Source organism: Lepidochelys olivacea (genome assembly GCF_965140295.1).
Source record: "Lepidochelys olivacea isolate rLepOli2 genome assembly, chromosome: 3".
Lineage (NCBI taxonomy): Eukaryota > Metazoa > Chordata > Testudines > Cheloniidae > Lepidochelys > Lepidochelys olivacea.
The window spans coordinates 165626569-165652274 of NC_140413.1; the positions used below are offsets into that span (position 1 = coordinate 165626569).

Sequence of the window (25706 nt, forward strand, 5' to 3'; positions counted from 1 at the left end):
GCCTCACCATCTACATTGCTATTTTTACCCATGCTACAGGGGTGTATGTATGCAATAGGCTGCTCTAAGTGTACACATAACCTTAAAATTAAAGCTTCTATCATCAATAGTAGTTGTTCACCCAGACTGCAGGTTAAAATGACGACTCCAAGCTGACAGATTTACATAACTATCCAGTGTATGGATCAATGGATTGGAAGTGGTATATGAAGTACACAGTGAAAGAAAACAGAATCTGTACCTGGTGGAGGCAGGTAGCCATGAAAAAGGACACTGCCACATGATGAGCGTTCCAGCTCTTCACATAAGAGTAGTCTTCTTACTAAACAAGATATATATTAACATCAAAAGCAAAGAACTTCAATGAAGTTTTATTTTCTCAAGCTTCATTTAAAGAGGTTGATGAGATTTTAAAATATCTGCTTGAATACTGTCAAGTTCAGCACAAATAAGTTCAGCAGTCTTCTGGCTCATAATTGTCCCAAATCTTAGAATCATGTGTAGGTTATTATTATGGCAGTGCAACCATTAGGAACCACATAATTTTAATACAAACATTTACCTAAAGGAGTGATTCCATAAAATTCAGCTTCATGCCTGAGAACATTAATACTCACTCCCCTGGAAAAAAAACAAGAACAAAGGAAAGCAATGCCTTGAAATAACGTTTTTTTCCCTTTGAAAAAAGAAGACTTGATTTTTTTTTTAAACGAGGTATTATATCTTGGGAGATCAAAGTAAAAACTAGAAGTGTGAGTTCACACAATAAATATCAGAACTGAACCTCCTGAAGCAGCATATTTTAATAACTTAACACAACATTTCCACCCCAGAGCTGGACTCAGTCTTTAGCTGCAGATACATTAATCTTTATGGGTACAGATCACAACATTAAAGTAAAAAATACAGAAAAACCCACAACAATAGATTTGATTGAGAAATGTACTGTACTGAAATGGTTTAAATATATGAAATTGTATTCAACTGCAGTTTAACAAATTCTGTCCATTCTGTCACCTGCATGACACATGGAACTAAGGAAATAGGACCAGAGTCCACATATTAGACTGTGCCGGTGAGGGACTTAGAAAGTACCAGTCAGATCCCACAGTCACAGAACATCTGATTGATCAGTGGAATTAGAAAACTCCTATCATAAAGGATTTTAAAATTTCCACCCATGTGAACTGTACTTAGAAGGATTTTTAGAAGAATTAGAACTTCTTACCGTAAATCTAGCTCCTTTGTACGAAGAAAATTTAAAATGGGTGCAAATGCTGCTGGATCTCTATCAATAAATATCTACAAATAAAGATAGTTAATTTATTCTTTTTGCGTTAAGAGTTTGCTTTTGAGTAACAACTATATTATCTAGATAACATCGCTTTTAGAAACACTCTTTTGAGGTGCCCATCAGTCTCATGTCCCATTATGGTCTGCGGGATTTGACCACGTGGGGCACCCAGCTCATAATATTTTGCCCAGAATGTTTAGATACGAACAAAACAAGAAGTTTCTTCCCTATCTTCTCTACATAGGGTCTGTCTACACAGCAATTAAAAACCCACAGCTGGCCTGTTCCAGCAGACTGGAGCTCAGGCTGCAGGGCTATTTAATTGCAGTGTAGAGTTCTGGGCTCAAGCTGCGTCCCGAGGTCTTGGACCCTCCGACCTTGCAGGTCCTAGAGTGTGGGCTGCACCTGAGCTCAGAAGTCTATCCTAAAATTAAACAGCCCTGCAGCCCAAGCCAGCTGGCATGGGCCTGTTGCGAGTGTCTAATTGCAGTGTAAACATATACATAGAGTACAGGACAGTCCTGACTCTTAAACACACACCTCGACCCTACTGCAAACAGAGTTTTTACCTGGAAAAGGGAGAAGTGACAGATTTCATGAAGTCCACTAGGGACTTTGCTACTGATTGTATGTGGAAGGGACTCAAATACTAAGGAGATGAACAGCGGTATAAACCTCTATAATAGATTGAAATTTTTCAAGTCTATTGCAAAAGATTAAAATTTGCTTGTCTCTTTGATGGACAAGCAAAATATAATTAAACATTGTCATCACAAATGCCATATTTTAAGGTCAAGAAAGTGTGTGCACTTGGGCTAGTATACTTTAAAAAAAAAAACCCTAACCCTACCCCTCCATTATTGATATGTCTGTGGTTCACAAGTTTGATTAAAGGAAAAAAGTTTATTTGTACATGGAGTAAGTATCACACATTATGCACTGTAGATGCAAAGGACTGTTAAAGTTACTTTGCAAGGTTCTTGATATTAGATTTAGCAATACTTTCAATGTCATGTGCAGGCTCAACTATTAAAGAGACCAGATGGATAAGGTAATATCTTTTATTGGACCGACTTCTGCTGGTGAGGCAAGCTTCCAAGCCATGATTTTTAGTGTCTAGCAAAGTAATAAATTTAAGCTCCAAGGCTCACTTGAAAATGTGCAGATTTCCTTTGAGGATGAAGAATGATAGGTCAAATATAGATTGATCACGTTGTGAAATGTATTCATCCACAGAGACACTGGATTTGTGTTTTATTACAACAATCTGTAACCCACTAATCCCCCTTCTTTTTGGCCTTTGACCACAGGGTGTTAACGGGCCACTCAACCTGGAATGATCCCTTACAATATGTGCTAATTACTTATCTAAATAATCTGTTCCACCTTGCATTTTGCTGTGATGCTGGGAGTAACTTTCCCAGACCTGAAGAAGAGCTCTGTGTGGCTTGGAAGCTTGTCTCTCTCACCAGCAGAAGTTGGGCCAATAAAAGATGTTACCTCACCCATCTTGTCTCTCTAATATCCTGGGACAGACATGGCTAAAACCACACTGCATACAAGGCTCAACTTTGTAAATTAAGAATATCAACACGGCTACCACTCTGAAATCTTTTCTGATTATGGCTCCCACAATTTAAAAGTGTTAGTTTTTAACACTGAGCAAAGCAATTAGCAAGTTTAAACCATTTGCTTCTGGGTATGTAAAGGGAGAAGTAAAGAAACACTGGTGTAGCAATATGCACATTCTTTTATCTTCCTCTTTCATCCAGATTAGAATGGAAACACGGAGTATGAAAAGAAAGTACCCGAGAGGATCTCTTTCCTCCTGTTGGTTGTTGACCTTCATTGAAATGGTCACACCTACAAAACTTTACTTCACCTTCTTGGAAATACCCTATTTTCCCTCAAATCTAAAACACTTACTTTCTTTTAAGTCTATGCTATTTTACAGGACAGTTAACACTTCCAAAACTTGTGTTTCCCATACTGGCTGCATGAACAATTTAACTGGTAGTGTTTGAAGTAAAAAAAGATACTCATACCAAAAGAAAATGTGCAGATTTCCTTTGATGATGAAGAATGATAGCTCAGATATAGATTGATCACGTTGTGAAATCAATCGTGTTGGCGGGAGGGATAGCTCAGTGGTTTGAGAATTGGCCTGCTAATCCCAGGGTTGTGAGTTCAATCCTTGAAGGGGCCATTTAGGGATCTGGGGCAAAAATTGGGGGAGTGGTCCTGCATTGAGCAGGGGGTTGGACTAGATGACCTCCTGAGGTCCCTTCCAACCCTGATATTCTATGATTCTATTCTAAAAAGCACAGAACTATGCTTGCTCTGTTTCAGAGTAGCAGCCGTGTTAGTCGGTATCCGCATAAAGAAAAGGAGTACTTGTGGCACCTTAGAGACTAACAAATTTATTTGAGCATAAGCTTTCATGAGCTACAGGTTCCGATGAAGTGAGCTGTAGCTCACAAAAGCTTATGCTCAAATAAATTTTTTAGTCTCTAATGTGCCACAAGTACTCCTTTTCTTTATGCTTGCTCTGGGCATTCATTATGAACCCATTCATTATGGATCCGATTCTGAAAGTTCACTGTGAGTTTCCTTCATGATGTATGAAATATCCTATTCAGTTTATATGGGTAACATTTTCAAATGCACCTAAGTCATATAGGGTCAAAGGAACTTAGAAGTTTATGCCCCATTGACTCCTAAATGACTTGAGCACTTCTGAAAATGTTACCATTAGCTTTTTAACATAGGCGCTGACTCTGTGGGTGCTCTGGGGCTGGAGCACCCACGGGGAAAAATTAGTGGGTACTCTAATTCATTAAATTAGTGGCTGCAGCTAAGCTCCCCTCACCCCCCCCCCACCTTTTCCTCCTTCTCTGAGCACGCTGCGTCCCCCCTCCTCCCTCCCAGCACTTCCCACCAGGCCACCGCCAAATAGCTGTTTGGCAGCGTTTGGCGGGGGGGGAAAGAAGGAGCAGGAATGTGGCGTGCTCAGGAGAGAAGGCAGGGAAGAGGCGGAGCCAGGGCGGGGAATTCAGGGAAGGGGTGGAGTGGGGATGGGGACAGAGACAGAGGGGGTCGAGCACCCACGGGAAAGAGGGAATGTCGGCGCCTATGCTTTTTAGTTAAAATTGACTTTTCTGGATCTTCAGGTGGTGGTCGTCTGATGGAAAAGTGACATCAGCATATGGGAGGGTGCAGTTCTATTTAACTAGTAAAAATCTTTTAAGGAATGAAATACTTTGGTCAAATGTTAGTCTGCTGTATTTACTGTATCTATAACACTCATCTATGTATCAATAATATCTTATCATTTTAGAACTATTAGTATGAGCTTCAGCATAGAAGTTACTTCTGCTAAATAGATCCAATTTGGAAATAATTATTCATTCTTATAAATTATCAGTAGCATTACTCACAGCACCAGTTTCATCTTTAAGTGTTGAAATTCTTCCACTCAGTAAACTGAAAAGCACAAAATATTTGTTTGAGTTATAATGCAGTCTAGAAGGAGAGAACACTGAACATGTGCAGAAATATTCTAACTCTCCATTATACAAATAACCCATCTATATTTCCATGACTCAAAGTTAGAAATCCCCTAATAACTGAGCAAGTGTCAAGCTCTAAATTTTCTGGGCAATATGACTCCAAGAATTCTTCATGATCTCTGAAAGGAAATGAATGAAAAACTCATCCAGATACCTTTTGTTGGAGCTCTTATTTATACTCCAATGTTATTTTAACAGTCATTTTTGTACTAGGGTAAAAATTAGCCATCTGCTGAGATCCTTTCACATGGAAGAAAGGGGAGCTGCAGGGCAGGAAGCGGGTTGGTTCCCTGTGCTGCCTCCTCCTCCGTATGGCATAGAACATGAGGACATCTCCCTGGAACTCCATTTACTTCACGGTTCCAGTGTAGCTGCCAGAGACATTGCTGTCTAGCAGCTTCATTCACAAGGATTCTTCCTTCATCCTCTTCAAACATGAAAGGCAGAAAGCCATGGTGACATGAAAATTCCACCATTGCTTAGCTCCCTCTGTGAAGACACTAGCTGCCAGGGATGAGAACTTGGAGTTCTGAGAGCCAGTTGGTAGGTGAAGGCAGTGGTAGATTAGCCACTGGGCTGACAGGACCCATGCCCAGGGGCCCTGGCCAACTGAGGGGCTCTGGAAAAATCTGTCCCTGGGTGGCGGAAGGCGAGAGCCCCAACTGCCAGGCAGGAGGGGGAAGTCCCCATTCCCCCCCACCCACCCCTGGCAGCAGCGCCAGGCAGGTGGGGTGGAGGATCCTTCCCCAGAAGCCCTGGCCCGACCCCGTCCCCGGCAGAAGCTAAAGGATGGGGGAAGCCTCCCCCACACCAGCAGCCCCAGCAGAAGTCACAGGATGGGGGAAGCCCCCCATAGCAGACCCCATCCCCAACTGAAGCAAGTGCAGAAGCCGTGGGGCGGCAGGGGAAGCCCCCACACCCGACCCCACTGGCAGGTGGAGTGTGACAAGCCCCAGTGCCCCGACCCTGGTCCCCCACAGAAGCGCGGGGGAAGCCCCAGCACCTGGACCCCCTCTGTGCCCCTGGGACTGGAGGAGCTCTCACTCCCCACTGAGCCCTGAGGGGCAAGGGACAGAGTTTCGCCAGTCTTGGGGCCACTGGCGGGGTGGGAAGCAGAAAGGAGCAAAAGACATTGCGGGGCTGCAGTGGGAGGCAGAATGGGTAGGACCTGGGTGGAACAGGGGCGGACCCCAGGGAAGGGGAAGAAAGGGGTTGTGGACAGTTCCACGGGCAGAAGAGGCAGAATGGGGGTGGGCTGCAGGCAAAGGGGTTGGGAAGGGCCCCCCACTTGCTCTGGCCCAGGGCCCCAGGAAACCTTAATCCGCATTTGGGTGAAGCATAGTCAAGGAAAGAGAGCGGAGCTCAGGAGGTGGGCAAACTACGGCCCGCGGGCCACATACGACCTGTGGGACCCTCCTGCCCAGTCTCTGAGCTCCTGGCTGGGGAGACTAGCCCCCAACCCCTCCCCTGTTGTTCCCCTCCCCCGCAGCCTCACCTCACTGCGCCACCGGCACAATGCTCTGGGCGGGGGGACTGTGAACTCCTGGGGTAGCGCAGCTGCACAGCCCGGCATGGTTGCCTATCCTGGTGCAGCCGGGCCGCCAGCCAGTGCTGCTCCAGGCAGCACGGTAAGGAGCCAGGGAGCACAGGGGGTTGAATAGAGAGCAGGGGAGTTCGGGGAGTGGTCAGGGGTGTGGATAGGGGTAGGGGCGATCAGAGGGTGGGGAAAAGGGGGGTTGAATGGGGGCGTGGGTTCTGTGGGTGGTCAGGGGACAGAAAGCAGGAGGGGTTGGATGGGGCAGGGGTCCCTGGGGGGGCAGTCAGGAATGAGAGGAGGGGTTGGATGGGGCAGCGGGGGACAGTTAGGGGCAGGGGGTCCAGGGGCGGTCAGGGGACAGAGAGCGGGACGGGGGGGTGGATGGGGCAAGGGTCCCGGGGTGCCGTCAGGGGGGTTAGAAGCGGGGTGGGGGGGTCGGATAGGGGGCGGTGGCAGTGCCACTCCTGGCTGTTTGGGGAGGCACAGCCCCCCCTAACCGGCCCTCCATACAATTTTGGAAACCCGATGTGGCCCTCAGGCCAAAAATTTTGCCCGCCCTGGCGTAGTTGGAAAAAAAAAACATGATTTTTCCTAAAAATAATGATGAAAAGCCCAGCATATTTGGGAGGGTTAGAAGTAAGTAAGAGGCTTATTTACTGTTCTGATTTGGAAGGCTACTTACTGCAAAGAGCAAGAAATAATATTTTTTAAAAGATAACATATTGAAAATTCTCTCACACATGAAGACAAAAGAATTTAAATATCTAACTACTAACTCTCCCAAAGGAATAGCGTGGTATACAAAATAATGTATGTCATGGAGAAGGTAAATATGATGCTCCTACTTATCACTCTCATGACACAAGCACAAGCAGACATTTAAAATGGAATTTGAAAGGCAACACATTTTAAACCAATAGAAAGATTTTTAACAATGCAAAATTAACATGTGGAACTTATTGCCACTAGACATAATTTTGAGACCTAGGGCTTGCTAGGAGTCAAAATAGTGAGCCATGAGAATATCGACAGTTTCATTAGATAGGATAAAAATATTTTTATAAAGGATAATAAACCCTCACATTCAATAAGCTAACCACTGACTGATTGGAGAAGGAGGAAGACAGAAAAACTGATCATATGGCCAGTTTATTCCTTCCTCCCTCCCCACTTGGCACTAGTTTTTATATGCTATTAGTAGACCCAAAAAAAAATTAGAGGGGGAAAAATGTATGTGTTAAATTCACAATGGGGAAACTCTTACAATTTTAATTACAGAAGCATACTGTGCAACAGCAGTGGAGAAGGTGGATACTGGTGATCTAATGCAGGTCTGGCTCAGCTTCACCACCCACTGACCCTCCCACCCACAGCATCAGTATCTCAGGAAGATGAATAATCCCTTCACCACTCCATCCTCCTCCTTCGCTCTGCCCCAACAGTGACAGCAGGATGGCGTTGTGACTTATGTTTTTTTCTGTAATCAAACTCTCATAATGGTAATGATATAAAATGCTTTTTAAATGCCTAGTAATTCTACTTAGTAAAATATATTAACATTTGAAATACCTGGAAAAAAAGGAGTCTGGAATCCACATTAGTGTTTGTCTTGAGGTGCTGAACCTGTAAGAACAAAAATTAAAAAAAATCAAGCATTGCACATACAGAGTATCAAATTGAGTTTTTGTTTTTTTCAAGACTGCTTAAAAGAAGCCTTAGGGTACATTACACTGCAAAAAAAAAGATCCAGGGCAGCAAGTCTCAGAGCCCAGGTCAACTAATTTGGGGTCAAGGCTCATGCTATGGGGCTAAAAACAGCTATATAGATATTCGGGTTTAGGTTGGAGCCTGGTTCTGAAACCCAGCAAAGGGGGTGGCTCTCAGCCTGAAAGTCCACACTGCAGTCAACCCAGGCTCCAAGTCTCACTGCTCTAGGTCTTTATTTTGCAGTGCAGACATATCCTTAGAGGTCAGAGAGTGGTTTGGAAAGCTGATTCTAGAGTGAATTCCTTACTATGTGTAAAAATCTCAAAGAAAAGATGTGAAGACATTATATTATTCTTACCTCTCATTTGTATTACAGCATCTGGAGGCCCCAAATCAGGGCCCCAATCATTGTGCTAGACCCTATACAAAAACACTCAGTGATACAATTCCTGCCCCAAATATCTTACAATCCAGGGTCCTGCCCCTGCAAACATTCATGCCATTTGTGTAACTTTATACAAAGGACTAGATCAATAGTGCTAGTATTTGCAAGATTAAGCCCTAAATTAAGACAAGATGCAACAAACTTAGGGAGAGTGTCAGTAATAATGACGAAGTAGTAAGTAAAAAATATTTTAGAGTGTGCTTATAGTTAGGGCCCTACCAAATTCACGGCCATGAAAAATGCATCAGAGAAATATGGTCTCCCCGCATGAAATCTGGTCTTTTGTGTGCTTTTACCCTGTATACAGATTTCACAGGGGAGACCAGCGTTTCTCAAATTGGGGGTCCTGACCCAAAAGGGAATTGCAGGGGGATCAAGGTTATTTTAGGGGGGCTGCAGTATTGTCTCACTTACTTCTGTGCTGCCTTCAGAGCTGGGCAGCCAGAGAGTGGCGGCTGTTGGCCAGGCACCCAGCTCTGAAGGCAGTCCCCCACCAGCAGCAGTGCAGAAGGAAGGGTGGCAATACCATATCATGCCATCCTTACTCCTGCGCTGGTGCTGGCTCTGCCTTCAAAGCTGAGCTCCCAGTCAGCAGACACCACTCTCTAGCTGCCCAGCTCTGAAGGCGTGCTGCTGCTAGCAGCAGCGCAGAGGTAAGGGTAGCAGTACTGCAACCCTCCCCACCCCCCACCCCCCCAAAAAAAACCACACACACAACTCCTTTTTGTGTCTGGACCTCTACAATTACAACACCATGAAATTTCAGATTTAAATTGCTGAAATCATGAAAATTATGATTTTAAAAATCCTATGACTGTAAAATTGACCAAAATGGACTGTGAATTTGGTAGGGCTCTACTTATAGTACCTGTAGTTATCTGCAACGGCTATTTATGCCCAATTGTCTACCACTGAAATCTCTCCACTAGAATTAAAGTTAGGACCAGCTTTCTGTTTAAAGCTCAACTGTTCTACGTGCTATAAAATCTGGACAGTCAATCAGATTGCATTGAAATTTGGTGTGCCTCATACGGAGGAGGTAAAGTCAGTGAGCCACAGTTGGGGCCATTTGACCATGGGATTCCTGAGATACAGTCTCCAGAGGGGTGGCAGGGGACAGCCTCCAGAAAAACATTTTTTTTTATAAAGTTAACATGTTCTGGCAATGTTTTTTTTGCTCACAGACAGAGATCAAATCAGGGCTCAGATCATCAGGCTAGGGTCTAAAACGCTTAAGTGCTACCCCCAACAGAGTGCATGGCACCCACCACCCTTTGGGGGAAACCAAATTAAAACATTATTTGAAAGAGTTTGCTTTTTCCAGTTACGCCTATAAAGGCTTACGTGCGTACTCATACCTCTAACGGAGCATGTGCAGAGAGAGAGAGACACACACTAACTGTCTGGAAAACTACCTATACATCACAGAACCTAGGTGGCTCCAAAGGTACATTACGTTCTTGGAACCATCCCAGGCACTGTACGTTCAAATCCAAACCCTGGGCAAAAATTTGAAGTAAAAAAAAAAGCAGGAATATTGCTCCAATCTGCCTCTGTCAAAGTGGGATTTTAATTTTTGTGAAACATAATCTGAGTACAGCAGAATATTCAGAAGGCTATTTAAAAAAGGAAACAAAGCTACACAAGCAAATGCTCTCTGAAAGGGAAAATTGAGGTAAAAGATAAGGTGGGAATAGACGGTGAGGGTTTGGGACACCAGGTCATAGAGAGGAGGGCAGTGACTAGGGGGAGTAGGAAAGTAGGGGTGGGAGAGTGACAGAGGGCCTGGGGGGAATAGGGATGAGGCAGGAATGCCTGTAACCCCACATTGCCTTCCTGTGCATGTTCTACAATCTGGGGGCTTTCAACCCAACTATTTGAGTGTGAACACCCCCCCTTCCCTGCCCCCCTCATGAAAGCCACGTTCTGGAGGGGGCTTGCTTTTCTGGGGTGGGATGGGGGGTCTGAGCCCCTCTCTCTACCCCTCCCCATGTGAGCCAGACATGCTCAGACCATGCACCAGGAATATACTGCTGAGATTGGGTATGCTTGACACATATCAGAAACTCTCCAGCACTGGGGAGGGGGGAAGTGGAACACCCACTCACATGAGTGAAGCAGTTCACACCTCTCAGAGATGTTGTTTAAGGCTACATCTATGGGTCAGTTCTATTGTTGATGGATGCGTCGACCCCATCCCTCCTATTCTCCCTCTAATTTCATACAATATTATACTCGAGTGCCAGCTCTTCTCTAGCTAAGGCCATGCCTACACTAGTGACTTTACAGCAGCACAGCTGTAACTATGCAGCTGCACCGCTGTCAGATCACTCGTGTAGCCACTCTGAGGACAGAAGAGAGCTCTCCCATTGACATAATAAAACCACCTGCAGGAGCAGCAGGAAAAGCTCTCCCACCACCACAGCGCTGTGCACCCAAGCACTTATGCTTGCGAAACTTACATTGCTCAGGAGTGTGTTTTTTTCACACCCCGAGCAACATACGTTTTGCAGACATAAGTGGTAGCGTAGACATGGCCTAAGTTGAAAAGCCCTTCCTGTTAAAATGACTCTTCTGAGGTCTTGTCTACATTACACACCTTGTCGACAAAAATCAGCTTTCATCAACAAAACAGTGGATGTGAAACACTGAAATGCTCCTCCCACGGATGTAACTCCCTTGGTATGCTGACATAATAAAACCACCTCAAAGAGAGGCAAAGAACTTTTTGCGACATTGTTAGAGTAACGATGTAATTAAAGAGGCTTATGATCGTCAACATAACTTAAGTTGACTTAACTCTGTAGTATAGATATGACCTTAGTACTCTAAAATCTGTGTGCTTACATAGATTGTCTTGCAATTTGTTATGTTTTGTGGGAGCGTAGGGTAGGGTTAATTATCCAAATGTGGGATCATTTGGGCAAGGGGTTCCTAAAATACAGTCCCCACTAAAAACAAAAACAAAAAACCCAACAATACAGGTTCACCCAAAGCATGCAATTCCAATAATCTCCCCTAAACGGTTCCAGAATTGAGGAATCTTTGAAGACAACATCATTAAGTGGAGCTATTGTAGACAGGAAGGGGCTGAAGAGAGGAAATTTGAGGGTAAAGTTCCAAAATACTTTATACAATAAATGGATGCATTTCATGATGTCTCTAAAGAACAAGTATTTTATGAATTCATCCCTTTTTTGGCTCTGCTTCATATTTTCAGTGCCTACATTTCCTATTTATTGAAGGAAAACATTACTTTCTACCACTGCAAAAAGTAGAAGCACCAAGATCATATAAAAAACTCCTCTGTACTATATACAGTGAAGACTGTGTGTAGTCATTCAGTGGTTCAATGCAAGCATGACAATCCCAAATCTGAACAAAGAAATCTAGTGTTGGCACTGACCAGGAACAACATGCAAAACAAGAATTTATTTTTTCTGTCAGAAAAAAAATGAACCAAAGCCTTTTGTTACTTGAGCTACTGAGAGTTTAAGGAGATTTTCTCTAACTTTTCGGCTGTTGGTTTTGCTACAGTTTCCTTTATCATCAGGTATATACTGGAATTCAATTTTTCCTTCTTAAAAATAAAATATCCACATACCATAATTAGGTATGCTTATAAAATTCAGAATAAGAGAAACAATTTTTCCTAATTTGCCGTAGCCAAAGAAAACAGTGATTTATACTACAATACGGTAAATACAGTCATTTCTCATCTTCAAACCTTTGAAAATTCTTTAAATATATTTTTTAAACATCCAAAATTTCAGTTATTTAAAGCTTCTCCAATTGGCCAAACTATATCCTTAGAACAATTAGGTAAATGTCATTTTTATTTATAGCACTTTATCTCAAAGTAGGAGTAACTCAATTTTGAAATGATACAAAACATTACCTTAGCTATGCCCTGTGAACTTTTTTCAAAGCTGAGAGCTTATGACCAACGTTTACCAGCCACACGTCAATGTCCTATAAAAATCTAATACAGAGGAGGCTAAGTACCAATGACTTTCAATGAGACTTCGGATCCTAAATCAGTAAAGGCATGCTTTGCTCAGCATTGCAATGCCTAAGTTCCTTTAAGAATCTGGGCCCTAAGCAATAATGGCCTAGCTTTCAAAGGTGCTGAGCACTTATTTCACTGGGATACATATGTGCTCAGAAATCCTGAAAAATCAATCCATTTATGAAGGAGACCAACTTTAAGCATCCTCGTGTAAAAGAAGTGCTATAAGAATAAAACAGAAAACTAAAAACTGTGAGAAAACAAAAAACCCTCTGGCTAATTCTCCATGAGTAAATCCAAGTGAGAAAATCATGCAAGACAGACAATAGCAGTAGATCATAATAAGAAAGGGGGGATACAGTCCTTATTTCACAATAGCACAATTTACTACATAGGTTGGGAAAAGAGTGTCTGTACATCTGGGTATAGTGTTTAGATTATCCACAAATGCAAAGTTTGTTTTTAAAGTCATAGGATACATAGAGTACATAATCAGCAGTAACCCAAATTTAGGTGAATAGATTTAACAATACAATTTAGATTTTAGAATCCAAATACACAGATACACTCATGAAAATTTGTAGAGAGATTTGGTTGTGGAAAGCAAAATATATCAATGAGTGGAGATTGTCCCTCAGTCACTGAGAATTAGGATAGGTTGTTCATTTAGAGAAAAAAAAAAGCATTTGAGTTACTTTCCGGACTGCGCTTATCATCGGCACTCCAGCTCATCCCTCCTGGTATTGCCAGTGTCCAGTGATGCGTTCTATGTAGATGTCCCTCGACCACCTGACCGCATCCAACACCATGAGTTGCCGCATCAGCCAAGCATAGCGTTGACCAACTCCACATTCTCTCAGCACTTGCTCGTGGACAATTTTAAGCTCAATGCTTTTTACACCCAATAAGAACATGAAACAACTACTATTGCTTAAGCCAATTGTTTTCACCAAGCTTTAAGAAATATTATTCATAAACATTAGAAATCAAACCTATTTCCAAATCTTCACCTCACAATATCGCTGAGTGAAAAGTAATATAAAGATTTACAGATGTTAGTTTGAGACTCAGACAGAATATTGACTAGTTTGTGCTACATGTAACAACTGGTTTGGATAAGAAACAAACAATCTGATATAAAGCTATCCGAAGATACTAGGATTACAATGATGTAATTTTACAAAGATTATAGTATTATCAACCTTGTATCAAATTTCTATCTAGAAAAATCTGATATCAGCAATATATATTAAAGAACGACTACTGAAAGTTGCCTTTTAGAGTTGTCATAAATATAAAGGGAAGGGTAAACACCTTTAAATCCCTCCTGGCCAGAGGAAAAACCCTTTCACCTGTAAAGGGTTAAGAAGCTAGGATAACCTCGCTGGCACCTGACCAAAATGACCAATGAGGAGACAAGATACTTTCAAAGCTGGAGCAGGGGAGAAACAAAGGTTCTCTCGGTCTGTGTGTTGCTTTTGCTGGGACCAGAGCAGGAATGCACGTCAGAACTCCTGTAAAGGGCTAATAAGCAATCTAGTTAGATATGTGTTAGATTCTGTTTTGTTTAAATGGCTGATAAAATAAGTTGTGCTGAATGGAATGTATATTCCTGTTTTTGTGTCTTTTTGTAACTTAAGGTTTTGCCTAGAGGGATTCTCTATGTTTTGAATCTGATTACCCTGTCAGGTATTTACCATCCTGATTTTACAGAGGTGATTCTTTTACTTTTTCTTCAATCAAAATTCTTCTTTTAAGAACCTGATTGCTTTTTCATTGTTCTTAAGATCCAAGGGTTTGGGTCTGTGTTCACCTATGCAAATTGGTGAGGATTTTTATCAAGCCTTCCCTAGGAAAAGGGGTGTCGGGTTTGGGAGGATTTGGGGGGGGGGGGAAGATGTTTCCAAGCGGGCTCTTTCCCTGTTATATAGTTGTTAGACGCTTGGTGGTGGCAGCAATTAAGTCCAAGGGCAAAAGGTAAAATAGTTTGTACCTTGGGAAAGTTTTAACAAAGCTGGTGAAAATAAGCTTAGGGGGGTTTTCATGCAGGTCCCCACATCTGTACCCTAGAGTTCAGAGTTGGGAAGGAACCTTGACAAGAGTTCATTTCCACCTCTGATCAACCATGAACATCACATTTGAATATAAAAATACAAATTTAAAATATCAGACTATTACATTATAAAAACAGGAATAAATCATATTTAAAATACAATAGGGTTATAATGGAAATTATGCTATCAACGTAAAGCATCAAGATTACATTTTATCTCTTGTTCCTTAAATAGTTCAGCATTTTTGATATTTCAATTTTAAAAGTTTATCGCTGAGCATTTTAGTGCAATTCCAAAAATAATATTTCCTTTGCAATAGTAAATTCCAGAGGTTAGAACCAAAAATAAATCTCACTTACTACTAACATTAATACTATTTATTTTCTACAGCTAGTAATGTATCACTACTCAGAATGGCAGATGAGTCACACTAATATATTTGTCTACATCAGTAGTTCTCAAAGCCAGTCTGCCCCTTGTTCAGGGAAAGCCCCTCGTGGGCCGGACCGGTTTGTTTACCTGCCGCGTCCGCAGGTTCAGCCGACCACGGCTCCCACTGGCCGCGGTTCGCCGCTCCAGGCCAATGGGGGCTGCGGGAAGTGGCGCAGGCCAAGGGACGTGCTGGCCGCCCTTCGTTCCAGGCCAATGGGGGCTGCGGGAAGGGCGGCCAGCACGTCCCTTGGCCTGCGCCACTTCCCGCAGCCCCCATTGGCCTGGAGCGGCGAACCGCGGCCAGTGGGAAGTAAACAAACTGATCCGGACCGCCAGGGGCTTTCCCTGAACAAGCGGTGGACCGACTTTGAGAACCACTGGTCTACATCATTCTGCAATACTCGAGGAAACAAAGAAGAACAATTAAAAATTCAGGGTACAGATTTAAAGTAGTCTTACATTTTACTAGGTATACATTCCGGACTTTTTTTCGCTCCTGTATAGCTCTCCTGCTCTTGCATCACTAGCATGGAAATGTTTCAATCTGAATTATTTTATGTTTTATTTTATCATGAAAAACTTTCTGCTATTACTATTAAAACATGGGTGATTTGGTGGTTAAACACAGAAAACTTCTTAGAAAAAAATTGTTTATGAATGTTTCATTACACTTAAAAAGATGTCAAACTATCAGGATAGAGATATAATATGCAAAATATTAGACTGTTCTTGATGCTTTCATATAAGAACATCACAATTTGGCCTAATGCATTTCATCCAAACTGTTTATTTGTACAGATGCATCAAAAATCTATATCTGATGGGATACAAAATTAAATACAAGCCACTGTTTTAAATATGATTTAACCAGTGAAGTAGTTTGCAATATTTGGTGGAATATTTTCAATATTTCTAGATCACACAGGTTTTTTTTGAAGCAGAAGTCAATTCTGCTTGTTAATAGCCTCTAGATTCTTCTTCCCATACAAAAAACAGGTGTAAAGAAATTATCAATAATTACTTACAAATATGAAAGAATGCAAACGGAGGTTTTATTTTCCCCCATATTTCTGTGACTAAATGTGAAGTTAGCCATTTTCACAGGTAACACCTTGTACAATTATCTTTCCAAAAGTTTTACAGTCTGATATTCCTAGGGCCATATTCAGCCATAAAGCTAGAGAATGCAACTCCAGTGACTTCAGAAGACTTGTGACAGGATTGAATTTGGCCCTTATATTGTAAAATAAGTTTTTGAATCAAATCACTTCTTTGCACAACACATGCAAGCATACTGAAGATAAGCTACATTAAAGAAAAACATTGAAGTTAACTAAAAGGTATCTTGTAATTTAGGAAGATTATCATCATCAATGGTAAACTTTTCAGTCTATAAGCAACACTAATCAAATGTTTACCAATATAAAATTTTCAGGGGGGAAAATCTTTATTGTATTTCCTGAGACACACATCAGTATGTCAAAGTCTTTCCTTATTTTTTATTGTGTGAGCTTGTTCAAGCTATTTATTAATATCTGAAATAATATACAGTGCATCATACAAACAGACGTAGACCTAATGATATGAATGTCCCAGTACTGTATTCATTCTCAAGGAAGACAGTTTCATGAAGCTTCCCTATCCTGGCCTACCACTTCACTGTTACCTTGTTTCTTTTACCTTGCACAGTTAGTCAGTTGCTAACTCCTGCTATTTACATATACATCCCTTTCCACACCTACTGTCAAAATCCCTCTGTGCCTTAAGCATCATCTCCTTGCCTCAAAAACTGTAACCTCCTTCTTTCTGGCCCTACCAACACACAGCTCATTCACCGCTAGCCTAACCACAACTTTTCATAAGTCGTTTCACTGACTCCAAATCCCTATCTTAAAACTTTTCATGTTTTGTCCCCAGGGCTTCACACAGCATGGTGACATGATGCATATCATATCATCCTGACCCTTCTAAATCTTAGTTTGTGTATTCCTTCCGCCCTCTACATCCTATTTTGTTACACTCAATTTAGAATACAAGAAGGCAGCGATCATGTTTTTACTCACTATGTAAAGCATCATATAGCATCTATAGTGCTACACAGAAAGACTCAGTCTTTCCAATCTTCTTTAGAAAACTGCTTAACTTTACAGCCCATAACTCACTCAGGAGCCCTTCCTCCTTCCAAAGAGACCTGACACACTCACTCTTCAGACAGTCATATTTCCATTCCTCTTTTTAAAAAAAGAATACTGCATTGTACTAAATAAGGTGGATTCTCAAACAAATGCAAAATTAAATGTTGGAAAGAAGAAAGGGAAAGATTCATCCAGAGTTACTTACACTGCACAGACAAACAACAGCTTGGCCAAGGCACATATTCCTGAGTAAGATATGAACAGCTTACTTTATTCTCCCCCAGGTCCATTCCCTCTTTATGAGGCTATGTCTACACTACAGTTTATGTCAGCATAATTTGTGTCACTCAGGGGTGTAAATAAATCACTCCCGAGTGTCATAAGTTATACCGACATAAGTGCCAGTGTGGACAGCGCTACGTTGGCAGGAGAGCTTCTCCCACTAATGAGCTCTCTCCCGTCAGCTTAGAGCAGCTAGATTAGAGAGCTTATGGCGACCAAGCTGCAGTGGTGCTGTAAACTCTCTTGTGTAACCATGCCCTGAGACACTTATTCTGCACACACAAAAAAGGGAGGATACTTTTCAGAGTAACAGCTGTGTTAGTAGCTGTAGCTCACAAAAGCTTATGCTCAAATAAATTGGTTAGTCTCTAGGGTGCCACAAGTACTCCTTTTCTTTTCGAGGATACTCTGTAAACAACAAAAATCACCGTAACAAGTACGTTCCTACCATGATATTTTAGAAGTCGCAGGAAAACTCCAAAACTGCGAGTATATTTATCTACTTTGGAAAAAAGTAATTTATTTTCATTGCTTTAATCTTTCTACTATAGTGTTAGCACTTAACATAAGCATCACTCTTCTACTTTCCTATTTACAATCCATTATACTGTATATTCTACTAATACAATACATAATTTTCAGAAATGTAAGAGAAAATACACAATTTTGTAAAGTTTAAAAAAAATGACAAACTCAATCTGTACAGGATTCTCAAGTTTAGCACCCAAAATTTATACAAAGCATTATCCACATAGCTTTGGAAGGGCAGATGCTACATTGACAAAGCAGCAACGAACTTACAGAAATACAATAAAATACAGAAAATAAAGGTAGGTATTTGCGGAATGAGAAACAATACAGTTAGAACCACTGAAGTTATAAATTTAGCAATATCCACTTTTTCTAAAAACATGTAATTGCAAACCTGGACTACAAAAAACTATGGAGACAAAGTAAAGTGAAGGACAGAGTGGTTTCTTTTGTAAACTAGGGAATCTGAAGAAATTCCTACTCTATATCTGTTAGCAAATTAGCAATTCAATAACTCTTAGTCTGAAGAAACATATTTCTCCCTCAACATGTCTCCTGCTTATACTTCTTTGTGATTTTCATAATCATTTGCTAAATATATTTCAAAACATGATCTGCAGTTTTGGGACTTTTAAGTGACTTACTCCTAAACACTGTACGAATAGGTCACTGTATAACTGCAGAATAGTGAAGGGTTCTCAAGGTAGGCACAGCCAACCCTGGTTTGGGTTATACTTACACAACATAAATTTTAACCAATGCCATAAATTGGCCCTGAGGACACTTTCAGATATCAGTTTTGCCTACTAATTTTAAGGTATCACCTAGGCAGGAGTTTCAGTAAATCAGAGTTATAGTATAATCAGAGGCCTGTGAATTCTGAGATTCTGCAACATTTGCTACAGAGGGTAAGTTTGCTGTACAACTGTACTATAAAGTATCAGCTTAAAGTTTTACCAAGTTATGTTTCTAGACCACATGGCTGCAAAGATAACCTTGAAAACACAAAGTGGAAACTAACGCAATGCTGTCTTTGTGAATCTGCAGACAGCTTGAAACTATTGCTCCAAGAAGTATGAATTAGATTCATCTCAATAAAAAGTGTTCTCTTCTTTATGTTTCAGAGTGCATTCTAATGACAATATTGTTGTCTATTTCGCTGCTTATCATTTTAGCAAAAACATTCAGGTAACATATTAACCCCACAATCCCAAAGTTGCCCCAATTGTTCCCTAACAAATTTTCAAAACTTCCAGCTCCATCCCTCCCGCTTTGCATCCACAATTTACATCGCAGTTATGCATTTTTAATACAGAATGCTTCCTCATATCAGACACTGAAAGTAGAAGAGCAGCAAAAAATAAGACAAACTCAATATCAAAACAACAATACAGGGTAACTATACCTACATTATTCATTTTTATATTTCATAAAAACCTCCATTTTAACACATCTGAGGCTGACACAGATGTTCCAGACTTTCTACTAGATTGCTAGAGAATCCAAGGCCTTATAGTACAGTATACAAAGCCTTGGAAGGATTAGATTTTTAATCAGAAAATGTTGATTTCCCCATACACATAAACCAATAAAAATATTTCCATTTAACCAAAATGTACAGACAGGCAAAATAAGAAAAATGCTGCTTGAGAACTTATGAGATTGATTTAAGGATATTTGTTTTGTATATTTTGCATGTGATATTGACAATTTGTGCTTCAACAGTTACAAATCAAACTTTTTTAATCTCAACATCTTCTGTCATTAAAATGCTATTGTCTGACCCCACCCCATAATTTCCTGCAACTGTAAAAATTTAAATAAATAAAAACTATAAAAATACTTAATGTCCATATTTTTCACAACAGCAAACACTTAAATTGATAGAAATAAAAAAAATGCTTAAAATAATCACAGATATCTGTCAAAATTATAATATCAATTTCATTCTCCAGTACTTAATTATACAGAGCCCTGACCAGAACATTCCACCCCTTTAAATATATTTTATCCCAAAAGATCCAAATGCCATTCACAGACATAAATGTGACAGATAAATTACTGTAACCATTTTAAAATACCTAAGAGCAGTAGACATTCCCTGGGACTGAGTGCACGCACAGGGTCACAATATCTGCTTTCCCCCTGGATAGTCCTGATTTTGACTCCTTTGAAACACGTTAGATAGGCCCAAATTTTCTTTATCACCCAGGCAGCTCCATCACAAACACAACCTAGGCAAAGCTACCTGCAACATGGCAAAACTTGGGCACATCCCCACAATGAGTTCCCTTTGCAATATGATGCCAAATATCAAGACCAAAATGCAGTGACAACTGGGTTGAGCCTGGGCTCAGCAGCTTCAGGACAAGCCCTATCAGCAGGAAGCCAGGGCAAAACTGGGACACAGACAGACCAGACCAAGGAATAATGCAACAAGTCCTAGGTGGACCAGGTCTCGATGACATAACTAAACAGATCCTGTTCCTGGGACACCTGAGGGAGATACATGATCCGCCTAGCCCTGCACCCCAGACTAGGGCTCTTCTCCCCCTTAACTCCCCTGCCCCACAACCAACTGGCACTACCTTCCCCCAAACTTTGGTTCCCAGCTCCCCACCACTGGATCTTCCCTCCCCCTTATGCCCCCACCAGTTCACACTGTCCTCTCCCAAACCCTGCTGCCCATTGCTGGGGCTCCCCCCCCAGCTCTCGCTGCCCTCCCCCAGACCCCGATGCCCATTGCTGGGGCTCCCCCCCCAGATCTCGCTGCCCTCCCCCAGACCCCGCTGCCCATTGCTGGGGCTCTCCCCCCCAACTCTCGCTGCCCTCCCCCAGACCCCGATGCCCACTGCTGGGGCTCTCCCCCCCAACTCTCGCTGCCCTCCCCCAGACCCCGATGCCCACTGCTGGGGCTCTCCCCCCCAGATCTCGCTGCCCTCCCCCAGCTCTCTCTGCTCATTGCTGGGGCTCCCCCACGCCCCGCCACCTCCCACTGCCCTCCCCTAGACCCCATTGCTGGGGCTCCTGACCGCCCACACTACCCTCCCCCAGACCCCCATTCCCAGCCCCAGAATCCTCCCCCCCCCCAGCTCGGACCCCTCACTCCCCCATGGGCTCCCTTCCCTGCAGCGCCCCGCTCACCTGGTGCCTCCTACGTTGAGCTGGATGATCTCCCCGCTTCCCGCGCCGGCGAAGCCCCCACCGTTCCCCGCCATCTTCCCCGCCGCCGCCTGCAGCTCCGGGCAGCGCCCGCCGCCACCTTCCACCGCAGCCGGAGCCCACGGAACCAGCAGGAGGCGGCAGCTAGAGGCGGGAGCTGGGGGAGCGCGCAGCGGGGCTGCCCCGGGCGTGGGCCAGCGAGGGAGGAACCGGGTCCCAAGAAGCTGCGGCCCCTCGGGCTCAGGCCAGCAAAGGCCGCGCCGCCTCCCCACACCCTGGCCGGAGCCGGGCGGAAAGTGCCATGGCAACGCGCAGCACCTGGAGGAGGGGGCTCGGCACGGGACAAAATACTCCGCGTTCTGCGCGAAGCGAGCTCGGGAGGGGAGGGAGAGCTGTGGGGACGCTATGGGCGGGAGGGTTCGAAAGTCTCCGTACACACACACACGCTCCTTCAGTGGCAGAGTGCACACGCACAGCGCAATGGGGAATACACACACGCGGTAGTCCCCCCAGACGAGAGGACTCTCCGCACACACCCAAACCTCTCCTCCTCTCTCGCCAAATAGGCAAAACGCCTCTCTCTATTCATCTATTTTAATTATTTTGCCCCTGATTCACTCAGCATAAAACTGGACTAAGGCAGTGGTGAATCAGGCCCTTATTCAGAGTGATGAAAGTTTTCGAGGGTTTTATTCAGTGATTATGCTATCAGAAAAATGTACACAGGACAAGTAGGGGAAATGGAGGCTGTTAAGCTGGGAAGTTATATTTGCTTAATGTGTGGATCATTAGTAACAGTCACCTTCTTAAAAAGCTGCCGGATTCATTGTCCTCAATTTTTGAGAGGCCATTAACATTAAATGATTGCATTTCTCCCCTCCCCACCGCCTTATATTTACAGAGAACATGATGCCAGAATTGCAATGGGGGAAATCCAAAATCTGAATTCTGTATGACAACTTTTTTCTCTACTAAAAAAATTGAGACAGAGTTTGAATATGACCAAGCTACCGAAAGCTGCTACTGCTAAGGAAACATTCTTACAGTACATATTACTATTAAGCTTTAAGGCCAGCAGTGTGAAATTTAAAGCCATCCATGGCACTGGCCCTTAGCTACCTGAGAGATCACCTCACTCCACAGACATCAAAAGCTAGATTCCATCAGAACCACCTTAACCAACTAATGGAGACTTGTGTGTCCAAAAGACATGACTCTCCCAGGAGTTGGGCCTAGACTATAGAAGCATGCCTGCAAGAGATAAGAGCAACCACAGACCTCAGGATTCAGAAGTCAGTTTTCCCAAGTCCAATGTGCTCACAGTCTATTTTCACTTGGGAGTGATGGGAAGGAAAAAAATGGGGGAGTGGGGAATTCTGCTTCCTTTTAAGCTTCTCCTAAAGGCAAAGGAGGGAAAGCTAGAGAGGAATTTTCCTTTGTTGTCATCCTTTTAATTATCTGGGGACCACTGAAGATCACATAAGTACAGAGAGAAAGAGACTAAAGACAACTCAGTATGAAAAGATTGGCAGCATAGTTCAGGTTAAAGGATAATTTGTACTGTCCTTTCTTCAGTGAAACATCTTGGCCATAAAGAGATGCACATTACAAAGTGGGCTCAGGGTGGCAAAATATATTATATCCTTCAACTCTGAATCCACAGTGCAATTTGATGAGGAAATCAGTCTATTACAAACTGTAATGGAAATTTGACCAAGAATAAATGACTATATAGTTAGGAGAGGAAGTCATAACATTGTGGTTTGAAGGAGTGAGTGTATGCTGCCAGATTTGTGATCAAGTCTTACAGCCAAGCAAAGTTTTACTGTTTTCAGAGAGTAAGAATTTACAAATATGGTCTTTTTTCAATGAGGTAAAATTTGACAAGATACAAAGATCTCATGCCAGGGACCCAGCACCATTTAAACCCAGTATTGCCATTCTGCAAGGGCAGAGTGGACATCAAGGTCATAGCCTCACAGTGGAATCTCTGCAGCTCTTTTATGCTATGGGGGGGGGGGGGAATACTTGTCTCCAATAGGTCCAAACCGAGAGAACCACTGGAGCTGGGCTAGTGGCAGAACTATTGAATCTTCATAGAATATCAGGGTTGGAAGGGACCTCAGGAGGTCATCTAGTCCAACCCCCTGCTCAAAACAGGACCAATCCCCCATAGTTGCCCCAGATCCATAAATGCCCCCTCAAGGCTTGAACTCACAACCCTGGGTTTAGCAGGCCAATGCTCAAACCACTGAGCTATCCCTCTCCCCCATTCACTCACATGGATTCAGTGGCTTAAAAGCCCTAAGTGGTCTGAAGAGGGGTGGTAACCGCAATTTCAATCTATATGCTGAAAAAGTATCTGCAAAGAGGGGCCTACCTAATTATGGGATGGATTCCATCCTCCCTGTCCCCATGAAGTTCCCCAAACAAAGACATTTACTGTGAATTTCACCCTGACACACACAGGCCCATTGGTACCAACTGGCAAAGGATTCAATGTTCTATAATGACAACTCGTATCAGGCCTAACAAACTCACTACAGCTAGCACACTGCTTTTGTAGTATTTATCAAGAAAGTTATGCGAGATCTTAAATGCAAACCAGGATCACATGGGTCATTAACATCATTGTGAAATGTATGGATCGACACTTTGTAAGGAGTTATGTGTATATATTGGAAAATATGTCTTAAAATCTGACTCAAAGCAGGGTTGACAAACAGGTTTTTGTCAGAGGGATGTATATTCATCTGTCTGCCTTGGTTCACATCAGGAGTCCTGGAACAATTTTTATAGTGGGGGTGCTGATGATAGAAATCATGTATTTGGTGTTTGTTATTAGTACTTCAAGCCAGGGGGGGCAGCAACATCCCTAACTCCAGCACCACTGGTTTACATGTAAAATAAGCATTGTAAGCCAACATCATGGAAGCCCCGTTTGCATACAAAATCAACATGAAAGCAGCACACCAAGGAATAAACCTGGGTGTGGGAGGAGTCATCCTAACTCTGGGACCAACAGTGAATTTTGGGGATATGAGGAAAAGGCGAAAGGACAACTTTTCATCCTTTACTGAGAAAGCAAAAAGGACAGTGCTTTCTTTTCATTCATGAAAGAGAGATCCCGGCCTTGTTGGTTGAAAACACTGGAAGATTTCTTTAGGTGAGAAACCACTTTAGACAGAGGGTTAGCCTGTTAAAATTTAGACTCAAGGAAGTGTGTTATACTTTTGTTTTATATGTAACAATTTATTACTCTGAAACCTATGTTTCAATTATTATCCTTAGTCACTATCTCTCAAATCTTAGCCTGTGAAAATAAATGTGTGATTGTTTTCATTATAAATATATCTCAGTGCTGTGATGTTATAAAAGAGTAGATCCTCAGTTGAATCAAACAGGTTTGTGTGTACAGTGACCCCTTGGGGATAGCAACAAACCTGGTAATTTCTGTGAGTATCCAGTGGTTAAGGGCCGGACACTGCAGGGAGTGCTTCGAGGGAATGCTCTGTGCCTTCTTAGTAGTCTACACACAGAGAGCTATGGCTGCGGAGGCCTGGAAGGCAGAGCTTATGTTGCCAGAGGCTATTGTTTTCAGGGAGCTGATCCACAGCAGACACAGACTAGACTGCTTCACACTAATGGCAAGTAGTAGGGAGGTGCCTAACAACTCTGGGGACCCTTCGGGAGAGACACACCCCCTATACCCATACAAGTCATAATCCTAGCAGAACCATTTTTAACATTGGTAGAACACTTTCATTTTAAAGGGGTACCCCCAAAGAAAACTGTTGTGAAGAGTAGTCTACTTATAAGTTTTAGATCCAAGAGGGGACTACAGTTCCCCTAGCCCTCTGTTACATAGTCAGTATTTAAGGTTTGCTAAACAAATGTGAAAAGATTTAACATTGCATCAGTCTACTGTCAGAAAAACCACAGCTACAGTTTTGAGGTTGCCAAAGATTGATGCTAATGGCTGTTTTCCAGTGCTTGTGTAGAGAAACTTCCCACAAGTGTACCACATGCAGTAACTCTGTGGTAAACACTAAAATGTGCATAAACTTACCATTAGTTTACTACTGTCATTATTTCTAAGAACTATTCAAACTTCTGTTGAAAGGGAAAAAGTCAACTTCAAAGTTAACTTAAAAGCCACTCTTCTGCCTGAAAATGTTGTGCCTATCTTTGGTACAAGTTTCACATAAGATTATTACATCTGGAAAAAAAATCTGCTGGTCTTTTTTTCAAATTATTTTGTACATTTGACAGCACTTTGTTTATAGTCAGTTTCACTGTTTTCCTTGGATAGTCCAATAGAACATATATTCCTCCTCTCACATGGAGTTGCCATCTGTCTGTGATCCCCATGCAGAACTGACACCTCAATTATTTCTCCCTGTTAATCATGCAGGACTCTTACACAGTAACCTGGGAGAGAGAAAAGTTTTTAAAATAGGAAGATGTAATTATAAAACCACCCAAATGGCATGGGGACTTTAGGTGTACTACCTACATCCACTGTAACTCATTTTTTAATTAGACTGAA

The 25706-nt window shown here is 42.4% G+C and overlaps 1 protein-coding gene across 2 annotated transcripts in view; it reads right to left on the reverse strand.

The window, feature by feature from the left end:
• KCTD3 (potassium channel tetramerization domain containing 3) overlaps positions 1-21455 on the reverse strand; it is a 59367-nt gene extending 37912 nt beyond the window's left edge. The window contains exons 1-6 of one of the 2 annotated variants that reach the window (XM_084623294.1): positions 21140-21455; positions 7970-8023; positions 4732-4777; positions 1229-1302; positions 563-621; positions 242-322 (exon numbers count right to left, since the gene is read on the reverse strand). In XM_084623294.1, the coding sequence (XP_084479420.1) occupies positions 242-322; positions 563-621; positions 1229-1302; positions 4732-4777; positions 7970-8023; positions 21140-21213 (388 nt within the window). In that variant the 5' untranslated portion in view covers positions 21214-21455. The remainder of the gene's footprint in view (positions 1-241; positions 323-562; positions 622-1228; positions 1303-4731; positions 4778-7969; positions 8024-21139) is intronic. The other variant, XM_084623293.1, reaches the window with a different exon arrangement.
• Between the last annotated feature and the right edge of the window lie 4251 nt (positions 21456-25706).